We start from the raw sequence: 22,553 nt of genomic DNA on the forward strand, positions 1-22,553 counted from the left end.
TTTTCGTCCTCCTCCTGCGAGAAGGAAGTCTTACCTTATAGGACGTCTATCGGTTTCAGGCGAGCTGGTGGCGTGTGGACCTTGTTGATGTCAGATGCCTCCTGTTTTATGTCCAGCAATCTCGATATTTATCGGGTGGACCCGGGCAATATTATTTTAAAATGCTGAAGAGGCCGTAAATCCTGAATGAGAGGTGGGCTGCATTGATGGCCAATACGTCCTTGCTATTGAGCGGATAGGCCCTGGTGCCCTGTCACACACGCATGAATTCATCCAGGCCTGAGACTGTTCGTTTATCGTCATGGTGGTAAAGTATAAAACTTTCTTTTGGTTTCATTGTATTTCCTGTTTGTGCGGTGGAGCGCTCCTGCGTTCCAGATCGTCGCTTAGGCTCCTCCCCCTGCCTCGCTGGACCTTCAATTGGTTGTCCAGGATGAGGCTTGGCCCTGGTATCGTCTGCGCATGCGCGCGCATCGCTCCCGATCTCCTATGACGATATTGCGTCGTTTGGGGCGTGGCTTTGCGGCGCCCGGGAGATTTAAGCAGCTGTCATTCCTGTTTACAATGGGATGTCTGCGGGCGTTGCGGTGGCTTCCCCGTGCTGTTTCTCTGCTCTTCAGCGGTGAGTCATGCTTTGATCCAGGTGCCATTTGGGGTAAAAGGGTTGGTGTGGAGACGAAAGTCAGTACATGTATGCTTACTTTCTTCCTGTGCAGGCTTTTGCTTCTATCTGCAAATGGATGCTTCACCACCCCCCGGTGGCCAGTCCCTGCGCAACAGGTGAGCTAGTTTTTCTTAACCCTTACCTGCTTGCGTTGGCTGGTGGAATGGAGCCTAAGTGTGTTTTTCTTTCCCTATTTAGCCCTTTTAGGTCTGACCAACGCCCTATTTCTGGATCAAAGGATCGTTCTCCTTCAGCCCATCGGCATTCTTCATCAAAGTCTGGTCATAGGTCTAGCTCCAGGTCTAAACGACATGAGCACACTTCCAGTTCAGTCGCTCCACGGCAATCCCGCCATTCTGACCGAAGTTCAGGGAAATCATGCTGGGGCTGTCGAGCCCATATCCCTGAGGATAGATCCCTATGTGATACCTGTTATTCCAGGGTTTTGAGGGAAAAGCAAGACACTGCACAACCAGTGGAGGCTATGGTCAGGCGGATTGTAAAAGAATCCCTTAGAGATTGGGATTCGAGCAGGCTTTCGGGTCACTCTTCAGAGGCTCCTGGTTTCCTCCTAAGGGATGAAGTGGAGCCAGGTACCTCACAACCAAGTCGTCTGTCAGAAGATTCTACAGACAGTGAAGATGATTTGGCAGACCAGAATGTAGGTTTTGAACTTGCTATGGTCCCACCGCTAGTTAAGGCGGTTAAGGAGGCATGGGAAGATCCAGCTGAGTCCCCAGCTAAACAGAAGAAATACTTCAAACACCTCAAAAAAGAGCGTTCCCATTTTCCCCTCCTAGGGGAATTGGGAGAAATTATTACAGACGAGTGGCAGGGAGTTGAAAAGAGAAACTCTTTGTCATCTAAGGTCTCCAGAATGTATCCCTTTAAGGATGATAAGGTGAAACATCTAGACTCCGCTCCCACGGTGGATGCGGCCTTGATGAGGTTGGTGAAACACGTAACCTTACCATTGGAAGACTCAGTCTCATTCAAAGACGCTCTTGACAGGCGGATTGACACAGATCTTAAGAAGATTTATCTCTCCGCAGGTATGGCGTGTAAGCCGGCTCTGGCTTTGGCAGCCACATCCAAGGCAATGGAAGTCTGGGTAGACAGCGTGGAGGCTACACTTCAGACTGTCTCCGAAGAGGTGGCCAGGAGTTCAGCCATTCAGGAGTTGAGACTGGCAACGGCTTTCTTGGGTGAGGCATCCATTGATATAATCCGCTTGGCGGCGCGGGTCATGCTGTCTTCTGTCACGGCCAAACGCGCCTTGTGGTTGCGCCCCTGGTTGGCCGACCCTGCCTCTAAGCAGGCCTGGTGCAAAATTCCCTTTGAGGGTTCCTCCCTCTTTGGTAATAAACTGGACAGTGCTATTACCCGTGCCACTGGTGGTAAATCTGGTTTCCTTCCCCAGGATCGCCGGTTGATAGATCAGAGAAGACCTCAAAACAGACAAAATCCTGATCGTGCCAGAGAGGCCCGTTTTTACAGGCCCGGTCGTGAGTTTAGGAAGAACTGGAAGCGCCCTCAGTCTACAGGGCAGAAGTTCTCCAAAGGAAAATCTTCAGCAAGCCGAGAGGCGACGAAGTCTTTTTGACATCGAACCTGTCCAGACGGTGCGGGTAGGCGCACGTTTGCTTCAGTTTGCGCACGTCTGGGCAGCCTCGATCGAAGATCAATGGGCCGTCAGAACCGTATCACACGGACATGTGTGGATTTTCGACAGAAGCCCCATTCTTCGCTTCATTCCTACGGCCTTACCCCGTTCAGAAGAGAAGAAGTCAACTCTTCTTACATATGTAGAATCCCTGGTTGCCCAGGGTGCAGCAGTGCCTGTCCCAACCGTGGAACGGTTCCAAGGCATCTACTCTCCGCTCTTCATGGTCTTGAAGAAAAGCGGCTCTTGGAGGCCGGTTATAGACCTAACACACCTAAACACCTTCATCAAGAAAGAGAGGTTCAGGATGGAAACACTTTTTACAATTCGGCAAGTGGTACAGCCAGAGGATTGGATGATATCCATAGACTTGAAAGATGCCTACTTTCACGTCCCAGTCGCAGCAGAAATGCAAAAATTTCTCCGATTCGCAGTGGGTCAGGTGCATCTTCAATTTACCTGTCTCCCTTTCGGGCTTACCACATCACCTCGAATCTTTTCCAAAATCTTACTGGCTGTAGTAGCCCTGATCAGAGCAAAAGGGATTCGTCTTTACCATTACTTGGACGACTTGCTCCTTCTGTCAGAACATCAGGATCAAATTCTGCTTCACAGATCTCAAGTAATTTCCACCCTTCAAGAGTTCGGGTGGCTCCTGAATTTGGAAAAAAGTCATCTGGAACCCACGAAGTCGTTGGTCTTCCTAGGGGCCCTCTTCAACACTTCCAGAGGCACTATCTCCCTTCCATTAGAGAAGATTCCGACAGTTCGCAACAGGATTCGTCCGGCATTATCAGCCTCTCATCTCCGGGCATCCCAGTGCATGAAGATAATTGGGACCATGGTTTCCACGGCTCCCATGGTGAAGTGGGCACAGTGGAAGATGAGGCCCTTTCAGATGGGATTCCTCCAACAATGGAATTTCGAGAATCCAGAAGTCCTCATTCGGATAACTACGTCCATGAAGGACAGCCTAACCTGGTGGCTTCAGCGAAAGAATCTTTTAAACTGCCATTCAATCGTTCCAGCGTCCTGGTTGGTCATGACCTCGGACGCCAGCAGGACGGGATGGGGAGCGCATTGCCTGTCGGAGGTGGCCCAGGGCAGATGGGACTTCCCTACATACGGGGTGGTCTCGAATGTGCTGGAGCTTCGGGCAGCGTTCTGTGCTCTCCAGGCCTTTCAGCATCTGGCGACCGATGCCTCGGTCCTCCTAAGACTGGACAATACGACAGCCGTCGCCTACATCAAGAGACAAGGGGGCACCCGCAGTCCTTCTCTTCTGAAAGAAGTGAAACCTATTATGGATTGGGCTCAAAGACATCTGTCCAACTTGTCAGCCGCCTATCTTCCGGGTGCCCAGAACGTCCAGGCAGACTTCCTCTCGAGGTCTGCTCTGGACAACAACGAGTGGTCACTCCATCCAGAGACCTTCATATGGGTCATGTCTCTAGGTTACCATCCAGAGGTAGATCTGTTCGCATCTCCAAGCAATGCCAAACTGGAGAGATTCTACACGAGGTGGCGTTATCCCCAGGCCTACGGGGTAGACGCCCTGACGGATCATTGGAATTTTCAAACGGCCTATGCGTTTCCTCCAGTGCCAGTCATCTTCAAGTTTCTTCACAGACTCAGGACAGAGAGAGTGCAGATCATAGCGATTCTTCCCTTCTGGCCAAAGAGACCGTGGTTTCCTCTGTTGCTCCAGCTGAGCTGTCGGGACCCGATACCTCTGCCAGTCAGGCCGGACCTTCTGTCCCAAGGGCCTATTCTTCACCCCTGCCCAGCACAGCTTCATCTCATGGCATGGCTGTTGAGAGGGAAAGATTGAAAGCGCTCGGTTGTCCAAACGAGGCAATCGCTACAATGATGAGTGCCAGAAGACCCGGCACGAACAAGGTCTATGAAAAAATCTGGTCCAAGTTTAAGGATTATGTGGATAGCAGATCTAGCTCTGTCTCTGACCCAGGAATCCAGGATATTTTGGGCTTCCTCCAGTCCGGTCTGGACCTGTCATTGGCAGTAAGCTCCCTTCGGGTCCAAATTTCAGCCATTTCGGCCTTCACTGGGACTGCATGGGCGAAACACTCCCTGGTTCGCCAGTTCTTCAGAGGCGCTACTAGGTTAAGACCTCCTAGAAAGCCCAGGTTCCCTAAGTGGGATCTTCCTACGGTCTTGGAGTTTCTTTCCTCACTCACCTTGAATCAGAAGGATCCATTCTTCCTTAAAAACATCTCCATGAAAACAGCCTTTCTGGTGGCTATTACTTCGGCCAAACGGGTTTCTGAACTCGGTGCCTTGGGTTACAAGGAACCATTCCTTACGTTTTTCCCTGATCGGGTAGTATTGGTTCCGATGCTTGGCTCCAATCCGAAAGTAATGTCGGTATTCCATGTCAACCAGGAAATTGTCCTACCCACGTTCAAATCTCAAGATGAAAATTCTGTCCATCCTTTGGACGTGGGGGAAACTCTTCGGCTATATCTGGAGACTACAGCTCCTTTCCGCCAGTCAGACCATCTTTTTGTCCTCATCTGTGGAAAAAACAAGGGCAAACAAGCTTCCTCAAGATCTATAGCAAGTTGGATAGTTCAGACCATCCAGTGGGCATATAAAGCCAAGGGACTGGCTCCTCCAGAGGTGGTGACAGCTCATTCCACTAGAGGGATCTCTACGTCGTGGGCAGCTTCTCTTCATGTAGCTCCTGACGTGATTTGCAGAGCGGCTTCTTGGTCATCAATTCATACCTTTATGTCGCATTACTGTGTTGAACCGGCTTCTTTATCTTCGGTCAACTTTGGTTTAAAAGTCTTGTCTGTTGACGGTGCAAATTAAACCTTTTTCTGTTAAACCAGCAGTTACCCGCCCGGGTGTGTATGGCTAGTTATTTCCCATACGTGTGCTGCCATGGAGTCTGTCAGGAAAACGGAAAATTTATATCAATACTTACCGTAATTTTCCTTTCCTGATGGACTCCATGGCAGCAGGAGTCCCCTCCCATCTGCTGGAGTAGTTCTAGTTATGGAACACGGCTCCTGGTATGGAGCAAAGATTTATGGGAGTGGGGTCCTATAGGGTAGGAGAGGAGGCGGAGCCTACCCATACGTGTGCTGCCATGGAGTCCATCAGGAAAGGAAAATTACGGTAAGTATTGATATAAATTTTCCGTTATGAAAAACATGCCTAAGGATGGGTTAAAATTATGTAACAGGAGAATTCCATAGAAAAATTACTAAAATAGAATTATACTAAGAATCAGATGTAAAGTGTGCACAATGTAACTGCGTATGTGGAAAAGTGCGCCTATGAAAGTAATCATAATAATTACAATGGTAATGTTAACTGCATACGCATGAAAAATGCACACAAAAAGAATATATAATATGTAAAAAGTAAATGCATGTGTGTAAGCATACCTACACCCATATTCTCACGGACATATAATTATCTATGATAAATTTGGTATACCAATGTAATTGGCTAAACCCTGTGCATTTATTTGCACCCTAATGGGCACTTATATACATTAACACCTGACTTTATGTGCATATATGGAAGAGGAGAAGAAAAGAAAGGGAGAGAAGGGGGGAAAGAACCAAAAGCACTGGTTTAGACTGCTAAACTAGGTTGTGAACCTCAATGTCCTCATTCAGCCCTTTGGGGCTTCCCTTATCAAGTTCATCGGAAATGGCCTCAACACCAAAGACTTTCATGCATGTGGGATCCCCATTATGCTTGGTCTTAAAATGTTGGGGGACTGAATATTTGTCTTTCCCATGGAAGATATTACTTGTGTTCACCAATGCGGACTCTCAAAGGGCGGGTTGTACGGCCAACATAAAGTAACCCGCAAGGGCACAAAATGCCATAAATGACAAAGGAGGTCCCACAATTGATGAATTGTTTGATTTTGTGTGAACTGCCATCTGAGCCCACTATGTCCTGTTTCCGATGCCACATGAACTGGCACGTGCCACAATTTCTTTTTATATATATATATATATATTACTGTATTCTTACTCATTTTTAGTGGAGTCCATCTGGCCACCCTATGAGTGTAAGTGCGATCATGCCGTTCCCAATGCAGCATATTGACAATTGGAACCAATGTAGAAATGAACCAAATTCCCAGCTACAAAGCTCTGCATGCAATTCATGCTGGGGCCAGGTAGATGGCGCAGCATGTTTTGCGAGATCCGTCTTGACAGACCATTCTATGTCACTTCCGCATGCTCTACAGGAACCGGACGTGATGTATACAGGAAGTACCCAGGATGGCACCGGATATCCACAATAGGATATCAGCGGAAACGGAGACACACAGACCCCAGACACAGGGACGCTCCGGTAATGATTCTAATAGCAACATAATCCTGTTCTCAGTATCTGCACTGATGGTTTACATTTCTGTCGGTCCCTTCCTTATAACATTGTGGCTCCAATCTATATGAAAGCTGTGGCATATGTAGATTCGGCATGTACTATAACATATTTAACATATACAAGGAACAGCAGGGAATTTCAATTGATTTCTTCTACCATACACTAAGTCTGTGGCTGCATTTGGATGGCATTTATTGATCGCAAAAGGCAATAGGGTCTGATGTTAGTTCCATGTCAGGCAACTCTGCATGGCTGGCTCTTCCATGGTCATATTGTTACGTATTGTGGGAATCATCTTTTATTGATTTCTTTGCACATGCATTGGTTCTATATATATTTATATTTTTTATGCTTTTATTGTCATTAGTAATATACTTCTTTACATTTATATTGTTCTTGACCCACCCACAAAGGGTGGAGCTTTGGGACTTGATCATGTGACCTTTTGGAATATACCAAAGCCGTACCACTCATTCCCCCAACTAGCTCTGATGAAGGGGGAACACCCCGAAACGCGTAAGAGTTTTTTTGGAGGTCTAAATCCTTCCACGGCCTACAGCAGCTGAGGATGCCCAGTCGAGACCCCTGGCAGTCCCTTATTGCTTATTGCCCGTGTTTCATAATCGTTTTGTGAGTATAATGTGTATACATGTCTATTAAAAAAAATTGTTTTAAAGATAATGCGCTAGGCTGGTGCGCCCTCTGTCCGTTTCTCTTTTCTAGGGGGTAAAACTGCCCTGTATTGAAGTGGTTAAGTAACACCTCTCTGCTTGGATCACTTCTATTACCCTTAAACATTTCTTGCTTTCCTGGTGCTAATCTGGTTTAGGATATTGTAATAATGAGTAAATAATCGTATAATAAATGCATGCTTCTAGTGTCGATGCAAAACAAAATTCGGCCAATAATTATATAGGGAAAACTGCCTCTTTGCCTCTACCATGTATAGGAACAGGCATTGTGAACCTGTCCCTGATGGTAACAGATAGCCATGGTGCATTTTTCTCCATTTTTTTTTCTTTCTATTCTTCTCTTACTATATATATATTGAGTACAGTTATTTTTGTGTTACTTCTTTATACTTTTTTTTTCTTTTTTGTTTGTAGTCCTAAACTTTTTAAACGAATATATAAAAAAAAAATGCTATCTATATTCTTATGGATATTTCTACTGTGGTTTTTTGAGGTTTTAACCATCTTTTAAGATTTTATATCTGCATTTTTTATAGGAATTTGTTCACCATTATAACAGATATTTCTTTGATTTCTATTTCTACAGCATAGTACCATCCATATTGAAAGACCTCATTGTGACATCAACCAATCAGCATACACTGATGTAAGTTCTTTGGGATAAAACTTGACCACGTTAAAGAAAGCTTGCTTTTAATTAGGAACTTGAAAAAAAAATTGTATGCAAGATTAGTTATTCTTATAAGTCAATATGTTTTATTGATAACAGAAATTATACATTTCTCTTACGTCCTCTGACAGTCGCCGCCCACTCATACAGTCTTCATCAATGGGTATTGACCTCTTATCCACAGGAGCAAGCTAGGCATAAGACTTGTTAAAAACAAAGTCATTTATATAGACACACCTATGGGGGCTGTCCCACTGGTCCAATACCCCCCTGCTATCAGCCATCCCAACTCAGTTTGTCTTCTGCCTAGTTGAGGAGTAAGATAGGCTTCCCTGTGCTGGGGTTACGGTCTCAGCCTTTCTTCTATTTTATTATTTGATTTTATTTTCTCAGTGTTTTTTTCTTGCACTACTAGCTGTTTATTTCTCAGCATTTAGTTAGCCGATTCTTCGGATGACGACGGCGTTGCGGAGCTGGGTGTCGCACTGGTCATTCTGGTGTTCCAGGACAGAGGGCCTTATGGAGTCCCAGCCCGCCATCGAGCGTTTAGCGGGCTATGTGTACGCCCTGGCCTTGCAAACGACCTGTCCCTGTCCTCAGGGATGAAACCCTGCGAGGTGGCCACCTCATTTGAACGTCTCACCCACGGTTCCGTGCGTTGCTAGCGTCCTGCGTTTTTGGCTGACGGCACCCCCACCACCTGGGGTGGGAGGCTTCCCGTCGATGAGAGGCACCCACGCCATCGGGTATGGTGAGTAACATTCTGTGTGGGGCCTCTGTCTGGGGCTGGCAGTCTGCTGATCTGTGTTATCCCCTCATGTCTGTGTGTTTTGGGCTCCCTTACTCCCGGTCCCTGCGGGGGCGCTATCGCAGCGAGATCGCTATGTGGGGGGTTGTGGGGGTCCCTCCCCTGAGTGACACTGTGTATGTGGTTGGAGGTGCAGACATGTGTGGCGACCACTGCGGGTCTGCGGGTTAAAAAACCGCCGGTCCGCCATTTTAGGTGTGGGCGTGCTGCTGGCTTAGCTGGGCACGTATGCAGCAATGAATGTAGTGTGTTTTGGCGCCTTACGGCGCCATCTTGTGTGTGGCAATGTGTTCTTCGGTGCACATGTCGGCGGGCATTTTCCCGGAGCCTCCTATTACTTTCTATAGGCAACCATTTTTCCTTAGTCTGTTTTTCCTAGTTCAGCCTCATGCAGTGACATCACTTCCTTTTTCTCTGCAGTGGAGATCGGCTGGTGTGTGGTAACACTTGTGGGGTCTGTCTTGCTGTCTTTTGTGGGGAATATCTCTGGCTGTCAGCTCATTCCTACTTGCGGGGTCTGCTTGTATAGTCCTTCATAGCGGTGTACTGCGGTGGGATCGCTGTGCGCTTGAAGGGCCAGTACCTTAAAAAAAAAAAAAGTTTTTTTTTTTCCTGATGGAGTCCCAGGACAGCAAATTTCCCACAGCCTTAGTGGATGATTCAGGTTCCTCTGGATCTTCTGCGCTGCCTGCTCTGACTGCTGCACTTGCGACTTTAGCGTCCAAGGTGGATTTTTTTGATGGCTGAACGGGATACTAAGAAGAGGCCTAGGCTTTCTCTTTCTTCTGACTCCGATTCTGATATGGTTGCCGTGGACAGTGTGCCCCTTGAGGGGGTCTCGTTCTTCCCAGTCTGATAGGGAGGGGGAGGATGAGGAGGGGAATGATTCCCCCCCTGGGACGGCCGAGGAACGCGCAGCTATGGCTGCGCTGATTACTGCTATTAATTATACACTACATTTAGAGGATGAGCCCAATCCTCCGGGCAAGCGGTCCTCTTTTGGTACCCGCAGATCCCGTAAGGCGGCGCAGGTGTTCCCTTGCCCCGCTGAGTTCCACGAAACTGTGAATAAACAATGGCGCAATTTAAAGCTCAATTACCCTCGTTACCCTTTTGCGTCTCCTACGGATTCGCGCTGGACTGTGGCTCCTAAAGTGGATCACACTGTGTCTAGGTTGAACAGAGCCACTCTGGTACCCAATCTGGTGTTCCGGGACCCTACGGATAGGAGGCTGGAATCCCTTGCCCGCCATTCCTATATGGTGGAGGGTTCCATGCTGAAACCTATTTTTGCCTCCGTCATGGCGGCTCAAGCTGTGGCAGATTGGGCTAAGGCGCTCAAACGCACCATCGTGACTGATTCTGCTCCTCCTACTACTTTGGAGATGGTGGACCAGATTTACCATGCGGTCATGTATCTGTGTGATGCGGCCTTGGATGAGGCCCCATTGGCGGCTCGCCTTTCAGGGGTCGCGGTGCTTCACCGTCGCTTGATTTGGTTAAAAAGCTGGTCAGCCGACCAGACTTCCAGGAAGACGGTGTCTGACATCCCTTATGTGGGAAATCGTCTTTTTGGGGACTCCCTGGAGGAATTGGTTAAAGGTGTCACTGGGGGCAAGAGCACTCTGCTGCCCTAGAATCCTAAGGGTAAGTTCTTCCGCGGTAAGTGGGGCCCTTCCTTTAAACCAAATCAGAGGTCCTTTTGTGCCTTCAAGGCGCAGGACAAAGGAAAACCCTTCAAGGGCCAGGGTGGCCAGAGAAAGCCCTGGGCGGGCAAGCCAAAAGCTGCCCAGGCTGGTGCGGCGACTCAGTCCTCCACTGCCTGAAGGGGCGTCCTCACCCGTTTCAGGGGTGGGGGGACGTCTGCGCGGTTTCCTCCAACGGATTCCGGACAGGTGGGTTCAGGAAATCATTTGATCGGGCTACAAGATCGAATTCCTTTCGTGGCCGGCGGACAGATTCTTTCCCTCAAATCTTCATTTGACCCCAGATCGATTGCTCGATCTTCATCGAGCGGTGCAGGATCTCCTCGCCCAGGGGGTTGTCGTCCCGGTGCCTCATCGGGACAGATTTCGGGGGTTTTATTCAAATCTGTTCACTGTGCCCAAAAAAGGAGGGCAAGGTGCGTCCGATTCTGGACTTAAAAACTCTGAACCGCTTCATGCGCGTTCAAAAATTCCACATGGAATCCCTCAGTTCGGTGGTGGCCTCCTTGAGTTCGGGAGATTTCCTGGCTTCTATCGACCTAAAGGATGCGTATTTACACATCCCCGTGTTCGAGGGTCATCAGAGGTACCTCCGATTCGATATCATGGAGAATCAGTTTGTGGCGTTGCCTTTCGGTCTCGCTTCGGCTCCAAGGGTGTTTACCAAAGTGCTGGCTCCTGTTCTTGGCCTGTTACGGGAACAGGGCATTGGGGTCTTGGGATATCTGGACGATCTCCTGTTAGGATCGAGTGCTAGTCAGAGCCTGCTGCGCGATCTGTCCACTACGGTTCAGACGCTCCAGGAGTTTGGATGGACCATCAACGTTCAAATGTCGACCTTGTCTCCTTCGGTTCGTCTCCCGTATCTGGGGATGGTCCCGGACTCCGCCCAAGTGAAGGTGTTTCTGCCGGAGGACAAGCTCCGGACCCTGCAGGACGAGGTCAGGTCCCTCAGGGACAACGAGTCCTCATCTCTCAGGACCTGTATGCGGTCCCTGGGTTTGATGGTGTCGGCCTTCGAGGCCATACCGTTTGCGCAGTTTCACACGCGGTCTCTCCAGGCGGAGATACTGGCCAGGTGGGACAGGCTCCCCCAGTCCTTGGACCTGAGGGTGTCTCTGAGTCACCTAACCAGAGGGGATCTTCTGTGGTGGCTCCAGTCCCCGGCGGTAGCGGGGGGAAAATCATTCCGGCCGTTGCTGTGGACTGTGATTACCACAGATGCCAGCCTGTCGGGCTGGAGTGGCGTCCTGGGCAACCTGTCTGCCCAGGGCATTTGGTCGGTGGAGGAATCCTCTCTACCGATCAACATCTTGGAATTGAGAGCGATCAGGCTGTGCCTGCTCCATTGGTCAGATCGTCTTCAGGGCCATCCTGTGTGGGTGCAGACGAACAACGCCACTGCGGTGGCTTACAACAATCACCAAGGGGGCACCAAGAGTGCCCGGGCGGCCCAGGAAGTGACCAGGATTCTGTCTTGGGCCGAGACTCACATCCCGGCGATTTCGGCAGTTCACATTCCAGGTGTGGAGAACTGGCAGGCCGATTATCTGAGCCGTCAGCCGTCAGGGTGAATGGTCCCTAAACCCGGAGGTGTTTCAGATGCTGTGTGCGAAATGGGGATCCCCGGATGTGGATCTGTTCGCGTCCCGGCTAAACAGCAAGGTGGGAAGGTTTGTGGCAAGAACGCGCAATCTGCTGGCAGACGCCTCGGATGCGCTGGTGGTGCCTTGGCATCGGTATCGTCTGATATATGCCTTTCCCCCGATTCAGTTGTTGTCCAGGTTCCTGCACAGGTTGGTCTCGGAACCGAAGTTGGTGATTCTGGTGGTCCCGGACTGGCCACGCCGGTCCTGCTACGCGGACATCGTTCAACTGGCCGTCGAGCCTCCATGGCGGCTACCGTTACGAGACGATCTACTGTCTCAGGGACCGATCTTCCATCCTTCTTTACAGTCGCTGGCTTTAACGGCGTGGCTGTTGAAAGCCAGGTCCTGAGAGACAGAGGTCTCGCGTCTGAAGTCATTCCTACTTTGCTCAAGGCTAGGAAAGCCTTGTCCGGTAAGATCTATTACCGTACTTAGAAGGCTTATTTTGCCTGGTGTGAAACCAGAGGTTTTCCTCCTCGTGACTACTCGGTGGCGAGGGTGTTGGCCTTCTTACAAACTGGTGTGGATCAGCGCCTGGCATTGACCACGATTAAGGGCCATCTGTCGGCACTGGCCGTCCTTTTTCAGCGCCCCTTGGCATCTAACTCTTTGATTCGCACCTTTATTCAAGGTGTACATCATTTGGCCCCTCCTCGGAGGGCGCCTCTACCTCCTTGGGACTTGAACTTAGTTCTGTCCGTGTTACAACGTCCTCCCTTTGAAAACATCAGGGAAATTTCTTTGTCTGTGCTGTCACAAAAGGTTGCCTTTCTAGTGGCGATCACTTCTGCCCGCAGAGTGTCGGAATTGGCGGCCTTGTCCTGCCGCTCCCCTTACCTGGTGGTTCATAGGGATGAGGTGGTCTTACGACCTAACCAGTCTTTTCTTCCGAAGGTGGTTTTTGATTTCCACCTTAATGAGGACATTGTTTTGCCTTCGCTTTGTGCGTATCCTAAACATCCTAAGGAGTTTGCATTACATTACTTGGATGTTGTCAGGGCGATCAGGGTGTACCTGTCGGCCACTGAATCCTTTCGGAAGTCGGATTCTCTTTTTTTCCTTCCTGAGGGACCTCGGAAGGGTATGGCTGCGTCTGCGGCGACCATTTCAAAATGGATCAGGCAGACGATTGTACAGGCCTATTCGATTAAGGAATGGGCACCGCCCTTCCCTGTCAAGGCGCACTCTACCAGAGCGGTGAGTGCGTCCTGGGCCTTCCGGCATCAGGCTTCGGTGGCCCAGGTGTGCAAGGCTGCGACTTGGTCGTCAGTGCACACCTTTTCAAAGTTCTACAAAATGGATGTTCTGGCATCGGCAGATGCCTCCTTTTGGCCGCAAAGTTCTGTGTGCGGCAGTGCCTTAAGGGGACCCTGGTTTTGTGGGTCCCTGGCTGTTGGGGTTGTTTTTTCCCCTTGTTTATTTGCTTTCCTGGGTTGTTGCTCCAGTTGAGCCTTTTTTGTTACCCAGAGGATTTACCTTTCTGTTCTAGTAAGGTTCCTTTCTCTGACTTGGGTGCTGCATTGCTTTTGTGAAGGTTACGTTTCCCACCCCTCATGTCTACACTGCTTTGGGACATCCCATTGGTGAAGACTGTATGAGTGGGCGGCGACTGTCAGAGGACAGAAGAGAAAACTGAATTCTTGTAAAATCTTACCGTAAAATTCCTTTCTCTGAGTCCTCTGACAGCTGCCGCCCCCGCCCCTCTATTGGGGTTCTTTGGACTTTAACTGCTTGCTACCAAACTGAGTTGGGATGTCTGATAGCAGGGGGGGGGGGGATATTGGACCAGGTGTGTCTATGTAAATGACTTTGTTTTTAACAAGTCTTATGCCTAGCTTGCTCCTGTGGATAAGAGGTCAATACCCATTGGTGAAGACTGTATGAGTGGGCGGCGACTGTCAGAGGACTCCGAAAAAGGAATTTTACGGGAAGATTTTACAAAAATTCAGTTTTCTCTTATGTCCTCTGTTCAGTTTTTAACTTGTACAATGTTGTGAATACATATGAATCATATCATACAGTAAACCTTGACTTCTAAAATATAATTGTATATTATCGCAGAAAATAAAGGGAAATGTTATAGTTCTATGTCCTATATTTCAAATGGTGACAACAGCATGTTGTCATTTAACAGCTGGGCTAATGATAACTAACCATTATTACCTTGTATATAGAAGGAGCTGTTGATTTCTCTTGAGATTATAATTGATGACATAATCTAAGCTCCCTTGAGTAGTGTGGCAAAAATAAAGGGAACCTATGATAAGGGACGGAAGTAAGGGTAGGATTTAGGTTGTGTGTAAGAGAAGGGTGCATTTAGGATGTATAATCCTGTCATGGACATTAGATTAGTTATTCTTTAATATAAAATGTGGAACATATACTGTTCCTTTTCCTACGGTAATCTGGATGAAATATTCCTTATTCAGTTGCATTTGTAGGGCACTTTTAGTGAGATGTTTATGCATAAAAAATCATTTCATAGTACAAACCAAAGGCATAACTAGAACCATCAGGAACCCTGTGCAAGAAACCATAAAGCCCTTTTCTCTGAGCCTGGCGGCAGAACGGCAGGGCCTGGTAGCAAGTGTGACCTTTGGGGCCCTGTTCTGCTAATGGTGTCAGTATTTTTCTTATTTTTGCCATTTTATTGTTTTTATTTTATTATTTTTTTACCATTTTATTTATTTAATTTTTTTTTACAATATTATTTTTTACAATTTTTTAGGAGCCTTGTTGGGTAAGATATCAGGGGTCTAAACAGACCTCAATCTCCATCTCTTCAGCCTCAGCTGTACAGAATGAATAGACAGGAGGAGCTTGGTACAAAGCTATCAGTTCATTTACAAACTGAACCATAATAAACACAGTTTACTATGTTTGTTATGAATGGACTTAGTCAGTAAATGGTATGGATAGTATTTATTCAGAAAAGGAAGGGGCCGGCAAGTGACACATTTACTGGGCCTTTTCCCTGCTCTCCATCCTGACATGTTCCCTGTAGCAGCTGGCCAGAGAGAGGGAAACCCAGCAGAGCTACTGGGGACGACGGGGGCCGGGGTAGAGCACAGGTGGCCAGGATAGACGACAGGGGTCGGGGGAAGCATTAAGAAGCTGGATAAGAGGAAGAGGGGAGGGGTCTGACTATGGCGCCAGCAAGGAGCATGTGCTGAGGTACAGGGAGTAGCTTATCCGGGAGAAATGAAAAGAGCATACCGCTCTCCAATGGCTGTCTGCAGCTAACCCCTGTATCCCCCGCCTATGCCTACCCAGCCTCACTTTCATCCTCACTAACAGCCTGTCGCCTCGGTCGGTGCTCAGAGGAGTCGGCGGGCCCACGCCCAAAGGAAGCCGGAGCTGTGGTCAGGAGGACAGAAATGCCGTGACATGCTGGGAGGTCACATGAGCCCGGCGAGTATAGCGGATCACCTGAGCGGGCTCGCATTGCAAGCTCGCCGCATAATCGGAGCAGAGCAGAGTGGACAGAGATCCGGTGTATGGGAGTCCTGGGACCAGAGAGGAGCCGGCGAGAGTTACGGAGCCCCAAGGAAAGGACTGGAATTGTCCGGCAGGGCGGACCGGCAGCACTGAGACCCGTAGGAGGTGAGAGGGTGTGAACCCCCCCATTAAAGTATAAGATTGGAATGCCATTATATGGCTGAGAGTCGGACCCCTGTTTCAGCCTGGAGTCTTGACTAGTAACCTAAGTAAGGTGATATGCGACAAGGGTGAAGAGTGAAAAAATATATAAAACATATTGCACCTCTGGATCTAAGTGCTAGAGTGGATACCCTTTTGAGAACAACAGTATGGACATTCTTTGCTATTTTGTGACTACCTGTGTTCTTCTCATGAATACCGATTGAGAGTTGATCTTATAGAGTATGACCATGCTGAAGGTTTAAACTAATTGAGGAATTTAATCAGAGTTGTAAAGCCCCCCATGAACACTTGGAATCTATGCCTGTATAAATATTTAAATTTGTCTGAGCAACTATAATAGTACTACGTTTGTGTGGAAAGTCTCAGGAAGAGGAAAGGAAGAGTGGTATTTTTTTTATTTTTTCCCCCCTCTGTCTCTCTTCCCTGTAATTACAAAATGAAAAACAGGCCTGCGAAAGAGGGAAGAGGGAAACCTGCAAAAGTAAGCGCAAGCCTGGGGACTATCAAAAAATATGACCTCAGAGGGGATGGGGGACAATGCAAATATTGAGAAACATCTAGGAACTAAACCAAAACAAGATACTAAAAGTATTAAAAAATCCAGAAATCAGAAAACTATAGGTGCAAACGGTGGAGGCAGTCCTATCCTCTCTGAAGACAGTGAACAGATGAATAGAGATACTGAAATAGAACTGGAGGAAGATCAAAGAGCTAAAGACCAACTACCTACAAAGTTTGAAATGATGGAGATTTTTGCAAAACTGCAGAAATCCATTAAAACTGAGATGGCTACATTGCATTGGGACTTGGGACAAATTCTGTCAAGAGTGGAAGAAGGAAAGAGATAAATTTGCTTAAAGATCACATGAGGAGGACACAAATAGACCAAAGAAATATGTTATACAAGATAGAAGATCGTTAAAACAGAAATAGAAGAAAAAATCTGAGAATTCAAGGTTTTCCTGAGACTGAGAAAGAAGAGAAATTGGAAGAAATGATTGAAACAGTATTTAATCCCCTTTTGGGAAAACCGAAAAAATGGAAATTGAAAGAGTACACAGAATTAGGAAGCCCCAGAACTTGCCAAGGGAAACTGCAAGAGATGTCATTAGGTTCCATAGGTATGAAGTAAGGGCTCAGATTTGGGAAAATCTGAGAAGTAGACCCCCATTAAGATACGAAGGAGGGAAAGGTAATCTCTCCTTTTTCTTAGCAGAGTCCCTTTTTTTCACCCTCCGCAGGGTATTATACGTTCTGTTTCCGCTTATTCAGCTTCTGTATAATGTCTCAGAAATCTTGTAGGTTATCTCCTTTTTCTCACCGGAGTCCTTTTTCTTCACCCTCTTTGCGTCAGGATGTGCCTTGTCTTTGCTTATCCAGCTCTTGTACAATATTTCAGATGAATAGAGAAGGGGGAGGAGGAGGTAGGAGTCTGATTGGGAAAGAGGAGAGGGGAAATATAGAAAAAATACAACAGACAGATGACAGTATTAAATTGTGTAACGTACAATGTCAGAGATCTGAACTCACCGGAAAAAAGACATAAAATCTTAAAGGAAGTTAAATATATGGAGGCAGATCTAGTATTCCTACAGGAGACCCATATTACACATTCATCTAATATTGGGCTGTATGCTAAAGATCACCCGCAGACTCTACAACGAAAAAATCGAAAGAAGTGACCATTGGACTAGCTAGGGGGGTGAGGTTCTCCTTGGAAGAAAGAGCCCTGAAGGGAGATTCATTTTTTTGAAGGGGAAATTATTTGACCGTGAGGTTACACTGGTAAATGTGTACTGTCCAAATGATAAACCAGTGGAGCTACCTTAGGGAAGATACTATGGAAATTAATGAATTTCAAAAAAAGGTTGCGTGATACTGGCCGGGGACTTCAACTTCTGCCTGGACCCTGAAATGGATAGCACCTCGCAGGTACAGAGGAACAGCATATCACACCTAAGAATGATAAAGAAGAAATTATATCAATGTCAATTATCAGACATATGGAGAGTGTTCCACCCAAACGAACGGGATTACATATTCTGTTCCCCTGTACATGGGACATACTCGAGGATCGACTTTGTAATGATCGAACACAGACTGATAGAGTCAGTGATGGAGGCTAAAGTTGGGATTAAAACTTGGTCTGACCATGCACCAGTTACAATAATGCTGAAAAATACCAGGAGGACAACCTAAAATGAGTTCATGGAGAATAAATGAGGAGTTAATAAGAGATAAAAAATGGGGAGAAGAAATAGAAAAAAAGCTGGAACTATACTTCCAAATAAATGAGACAGAGGAGACCCCAAAAGATATTCTTTGGGAGACACATTATTGCTGTCTATTACCGTTATACTGAAAAAAGAGAGACTCTACATTATGTTCTAGCTATAGACCTATCTCGCTCCTGAATGCAGATGTAAAACTTTTTACAAAAGTATTAGCAACAAGGATGAAGAGGTTGATGACGGAGTGGGTACATAGCGATCAAGTAGGTTTTATCCCTGGGAGACAGGGAAGGGATAATGGAGTAAGGACAATTCTCCTAATGCAGCAGATGGTTAAAAATGGATCCCCAGGGCTGATACTGTCGATAGATGCCGAAAAAGCATTCAACAGGGTCAGGTGGGAATTTATGCTAAGAACTCTTGAAGAGTTGGGAATTGGTTTGAGGATGATGACCTGGATAAGAACATTATATAGCCACCCTACCGCTAGAGTAAAAATAAACGGGATCCACTCAGAGCCATTCAAAATGTATAATGGAACAAGGCAGGGGTGCCCTCTCTCACTGATGTTTTGTCCTCTCTCTAGAACCCCTCCTGGCAATAATAGGGGGGAGCCCCGATGTGAGGGGGGTGGAGGTCAGAGATGTGGAGCACAAGGTTGCCGCCTTTGCGGACGACGTTCTGCTCTACATCTCCAACCCTAGAATAACCTTGCCAAACTTGATGAAAATTTAGAAAAGGTATGGGGAGTTATCTGTTTTAAAAATTAACCCAGCAAAAGCAGAGATATTAACCACCTCCATACAGAGCAGTTACACCCCCTTCCTGCCCAGACCAATTTTCAGCTTTCGGCGCTTTCACACTTTGAATGATAGATACTCATGCAACGCTATACCTAATCACATTTTTTATCATTTTTTCACACAAATAGAGGTGTAGATATAGATGACAGGTACTTGGGTACTCTGATGACAGGTACTTGGGTACTCTGATGACAGGTACTTGGGTACTCTGATGACAGGTACTTGGGTACTCTGATGACAGGTACTTGGGTACTCTGATGACAGGTACTCGGGTACTCTGATGACAGGTACTTGGGTACTCAAAGTACCCGAGTACCTGTCATCCGAGTACCCGAGTGCCAGTCATCAGAGTACCCGAGTACCTGTCACCAGACCATCAGAGTACCCGAGTACCTGTCACCAGCCCATCAGAGTACCCGAGTATCTGTCATCAGAGTACCTGATGGGCTGGTGACAGGTACTCGGGTACTCTGATAGGCTGGTGACAGGTACTCGGGTACTCTGATGGGCTAGTGACAGGTACTTTGATAGGCTAGTGACAGGTCCTCTTTATTGGGGGGGGCAATCAGTGTGTTTTGGGATGCACTGTAATCGATAACTAGCTGTTACCACAATCTCCTCCTCACACAGGATCAGTGTGTGAGGAGGAGAACACGGTGACAGCTAGTTACCGTGTTCTCTGTTGACACTCTGTGACCGGCTGTGATTGACAGCCAGTCATGTGGTAAAAAGCCAATTTCATTGGCTCTTTACCTAGATCGGGGATGGGCTCTCTCCGAGGGATGATCCTCGCCCTCGATCGCGGGGCTGCACGCCCCCGGGGGGCGTGCATTGAGGGGAGAACGAGCGCCTCGCGCTGGAGTCGCTCATGTGATCGGCTGTGATTGACACAGCCGATCACGTGGTAAACAGCCAATTTCATTGGCTGTTTACCTTGATCGGGGATGGGCTATGTCCGGGGAACAAACCTCATCCCTGATCGGCGCGCAGTAGGGGGGAGAGCGGGCCGCCGTCATATGACGTCGGCCCGGATCGGTAAAGCCTTCCTGCCGCCGTCATTTTTCAATGAGGCGGTATGGAAGTGGTTAAATAATAACATGAGTATACAGGAGGAAGAGGCTCTAAAACAAGAATTTCCCTTTGTCTGGGAAAAAATCGGAACTGAAATATTTAGGAATTAAATTAACATTGTCCCCCGAGAAATTGTATAAAGTAAATTATATCCCATTATTAAATGAAATAAGAACAGAAATTAATAAGTTCACAACTCGGGCTCTTTCATGGATAGGAAGAATAAATATTATAAAAACGGCAATCCTACCAAAGATCACTTATAAGTACCAAATGCTACCAATACCAATTCTCCAGACATATTTTAAGACCTTAAAATCTCAAGTAATAAGATTTATATGGAAAAAATAAAAACCTAGAATACAATACGCCGTATTAACTAAAGGAAAAATACAAGGGGGGCAAGCTGTACCGGATTTTAAAAAATACTACGTTGCGACAATACTTTCACGGGTTATGGAATGGGGAAAGATAAAAAGTGATAAAAGTTGGGTGAAAATAGTAATTCACATTTAGGAAAAATTATATGGATACCACCACAATATAGAAAATTAAACACAAAGACACATACAGTGCCTTGCGAAAGTATTCGGCCCCCTTGAACTTTTCGAACTTTTGCCACATTTCAGGCTTCAAACATAAAGATATAAAACTGTAATTTTTTGTGAAGAATCAACAACAAGTGGGACACAATCATGAAGTGAAAGGAAATTTATTGGATATTTCAAACTTTTTTAATAAATAAAAAACTGAAAAATTGGGCGTGCAAAATTATTCAGCCCCTTTACTTTCAGTGCAGCAAACTCTCTCCAGAAGTTCAGTGAGGATCTCTGAATGATCCAATGTTGACCTAAATGACTAATGATGATAAATGGAATCCACCTGTGTGTAATCAAGTCTCTGTATAAATGCACCTGCACTGTGATAGTCTCAGAGGTCCGTTTAAAGCGCAGAGAGCATCATGAAGAACAAGGAACACACCAGGCAGGTCTGAGATACTGTTGTGGAGAAGTTTAAAGCCTGATTTGGATACAAAAAGATTTCCCAAGCTTTAAACATCCCAAGGAGCACTGTGCAAGCGATAATATTGAAATGGAAGGAGTATCCGACCACTGCAAATCTACGAAGACCTGGCCGTCCCTCTAAACTTTCAGCTCCTACAAGGAGAAGACTGATCAGAGATGCAGTCAAGAGGCCCATGATCACTCCGGATGAACTGCAGAGATCTACAGCTGAGGTGGGAGACTCTGTCCATAGGACAACAATCAGTCGTATACTGCACAAATCTGGCCTTTATGGAAGAGTGGCAAGAAGAATGCCATTTCTTAAAGATATCCATAAAAAGTGTTGTTTAAAGTTTGCCACAAGCCACCTGGGAGACACACCAAACATGTGGAAGAAGGTGCTCTGGTCAGATGAAACCAAAATCGAACTTTTTGGCAACAATGCAAAATGTTCTGTTTGGCGTTAATGCAACACAGCTCATCACCCTGAATACACCATCCCCACTGTCGAACATGGTGGCAGCATCATGGTCTGGGCCTGCTTTTCTTCAGCAGGAACAGGGAAGATGGTTAAAATTGATGGGAAGATGAATGGAGCCAAATACAGGACCATTCTGGATGAAAACCTGATGGAGTCTGCAAAAGACCTGAGACTGGGACGGAGATTTGTCTTCCAACAAGACAATGATCCAAAACATAAAGCAAAATCTACAGTGGAATCGTTCACAAATAAACATACCCAGGTGCTAGAATGGCCAAGTCAAAGTCCAGACCTGAATCCAATCGAGAATCTGTGGAAAGAACTGAAAACTGCTGTTCACAAACGCTCTCCATCCAACCTCACTGAGCTTGAGCTGTTTTGCAAGGAGGAATGGGCAAATATTTCAGTCTCTCTATGTGCAAAACTGATAGAGACATACCCCAAGCGACTTACAGCTGTGACGCTACAAAGCATTAACTTAAGGGGGCTGAATCATTTTGCAAGCCCAATTTTTCAGTTTTTTATTTGTTAAAAAAGTTTGAAATATCCAATAAATTTCGTTCCACTTCATAATTGTGTCCCACTTGTTGATTCTTCACAAAAAATTACAGTTTTATATCTTTATGTTTGAAGCCTGAAATGTGGCAAAAGGTCGAAAAGTTCAAGGGGGCTGAATACTTTCGCAAGGTACTGTATCATTTCAATGACAACTTTGTGTTAAAAAAAATATATATATATATATATATATATATATATATATATATATTTTTTTTTTTTAGTCATTTTTCAAACACCTGTGACAAAAAAATGAAATATTCAATGAGCTCAACATGCCTCTCAGGACATTCCTTGGGATGTCTTCTTTCCAAAAAGTGGTAATTTGGGGGTGTTTTGTACTGTCCTGCCATTTTAGCACTTCATGAAATGAGACAGGCAGTCAGAAAGTAAAAGCTGCATACATTCCAGTATTTACACCATAGTTTGTAGACGCTATATTTTTTTGTCAAAGCCATGAAGCTAAATACATTTTGGCCAAAATATATGACATAAATTGAGTATGTTGAA

General features: G+C 46.5%; 1 protein-coding gene across 8 annotated transcripts in view; it reads left to right on the forward strand.

The window, feature by feature from the left end:
* The window catches only part of PACS2 (phosphofurin acidic cluster sorting protein 2), a 1,277,570-nt gene that overhangs the window by 656,516 nt on the left and 598,501 nt on the right, over positions 1 to 22,553 (forward strand). For all 8 annotated transcript variants that reach the window (XR_014224766.1, XM_082242585.1, XM_082242586.1 and 5 more), the window contains one exon: positions 7,989 to 8,048. Coding sequence is in view for 7 of the 8 variants with exons in the window: in XM_082242585.1 (XP_082098711.1) it covers positions 7,989 to 8,048 (60 nt within the window). In the remaining variant the exon portion in view is untranslated. The remainder of the gene's footprint in view (positions 1 to 7,988; positions 8,049 to 22,553) is intronic.

This window comes from Pelophylax lessonae, assembly GCF_965119305.1.
Source record: "Pelophylax lessonae genome assembly, chromosome: 13".
NCBI lineage: Eukaryota > Metazoa > Chordata > Amphibia > Anura > Ranidae > Pelophylax > Pelophylax lessonae.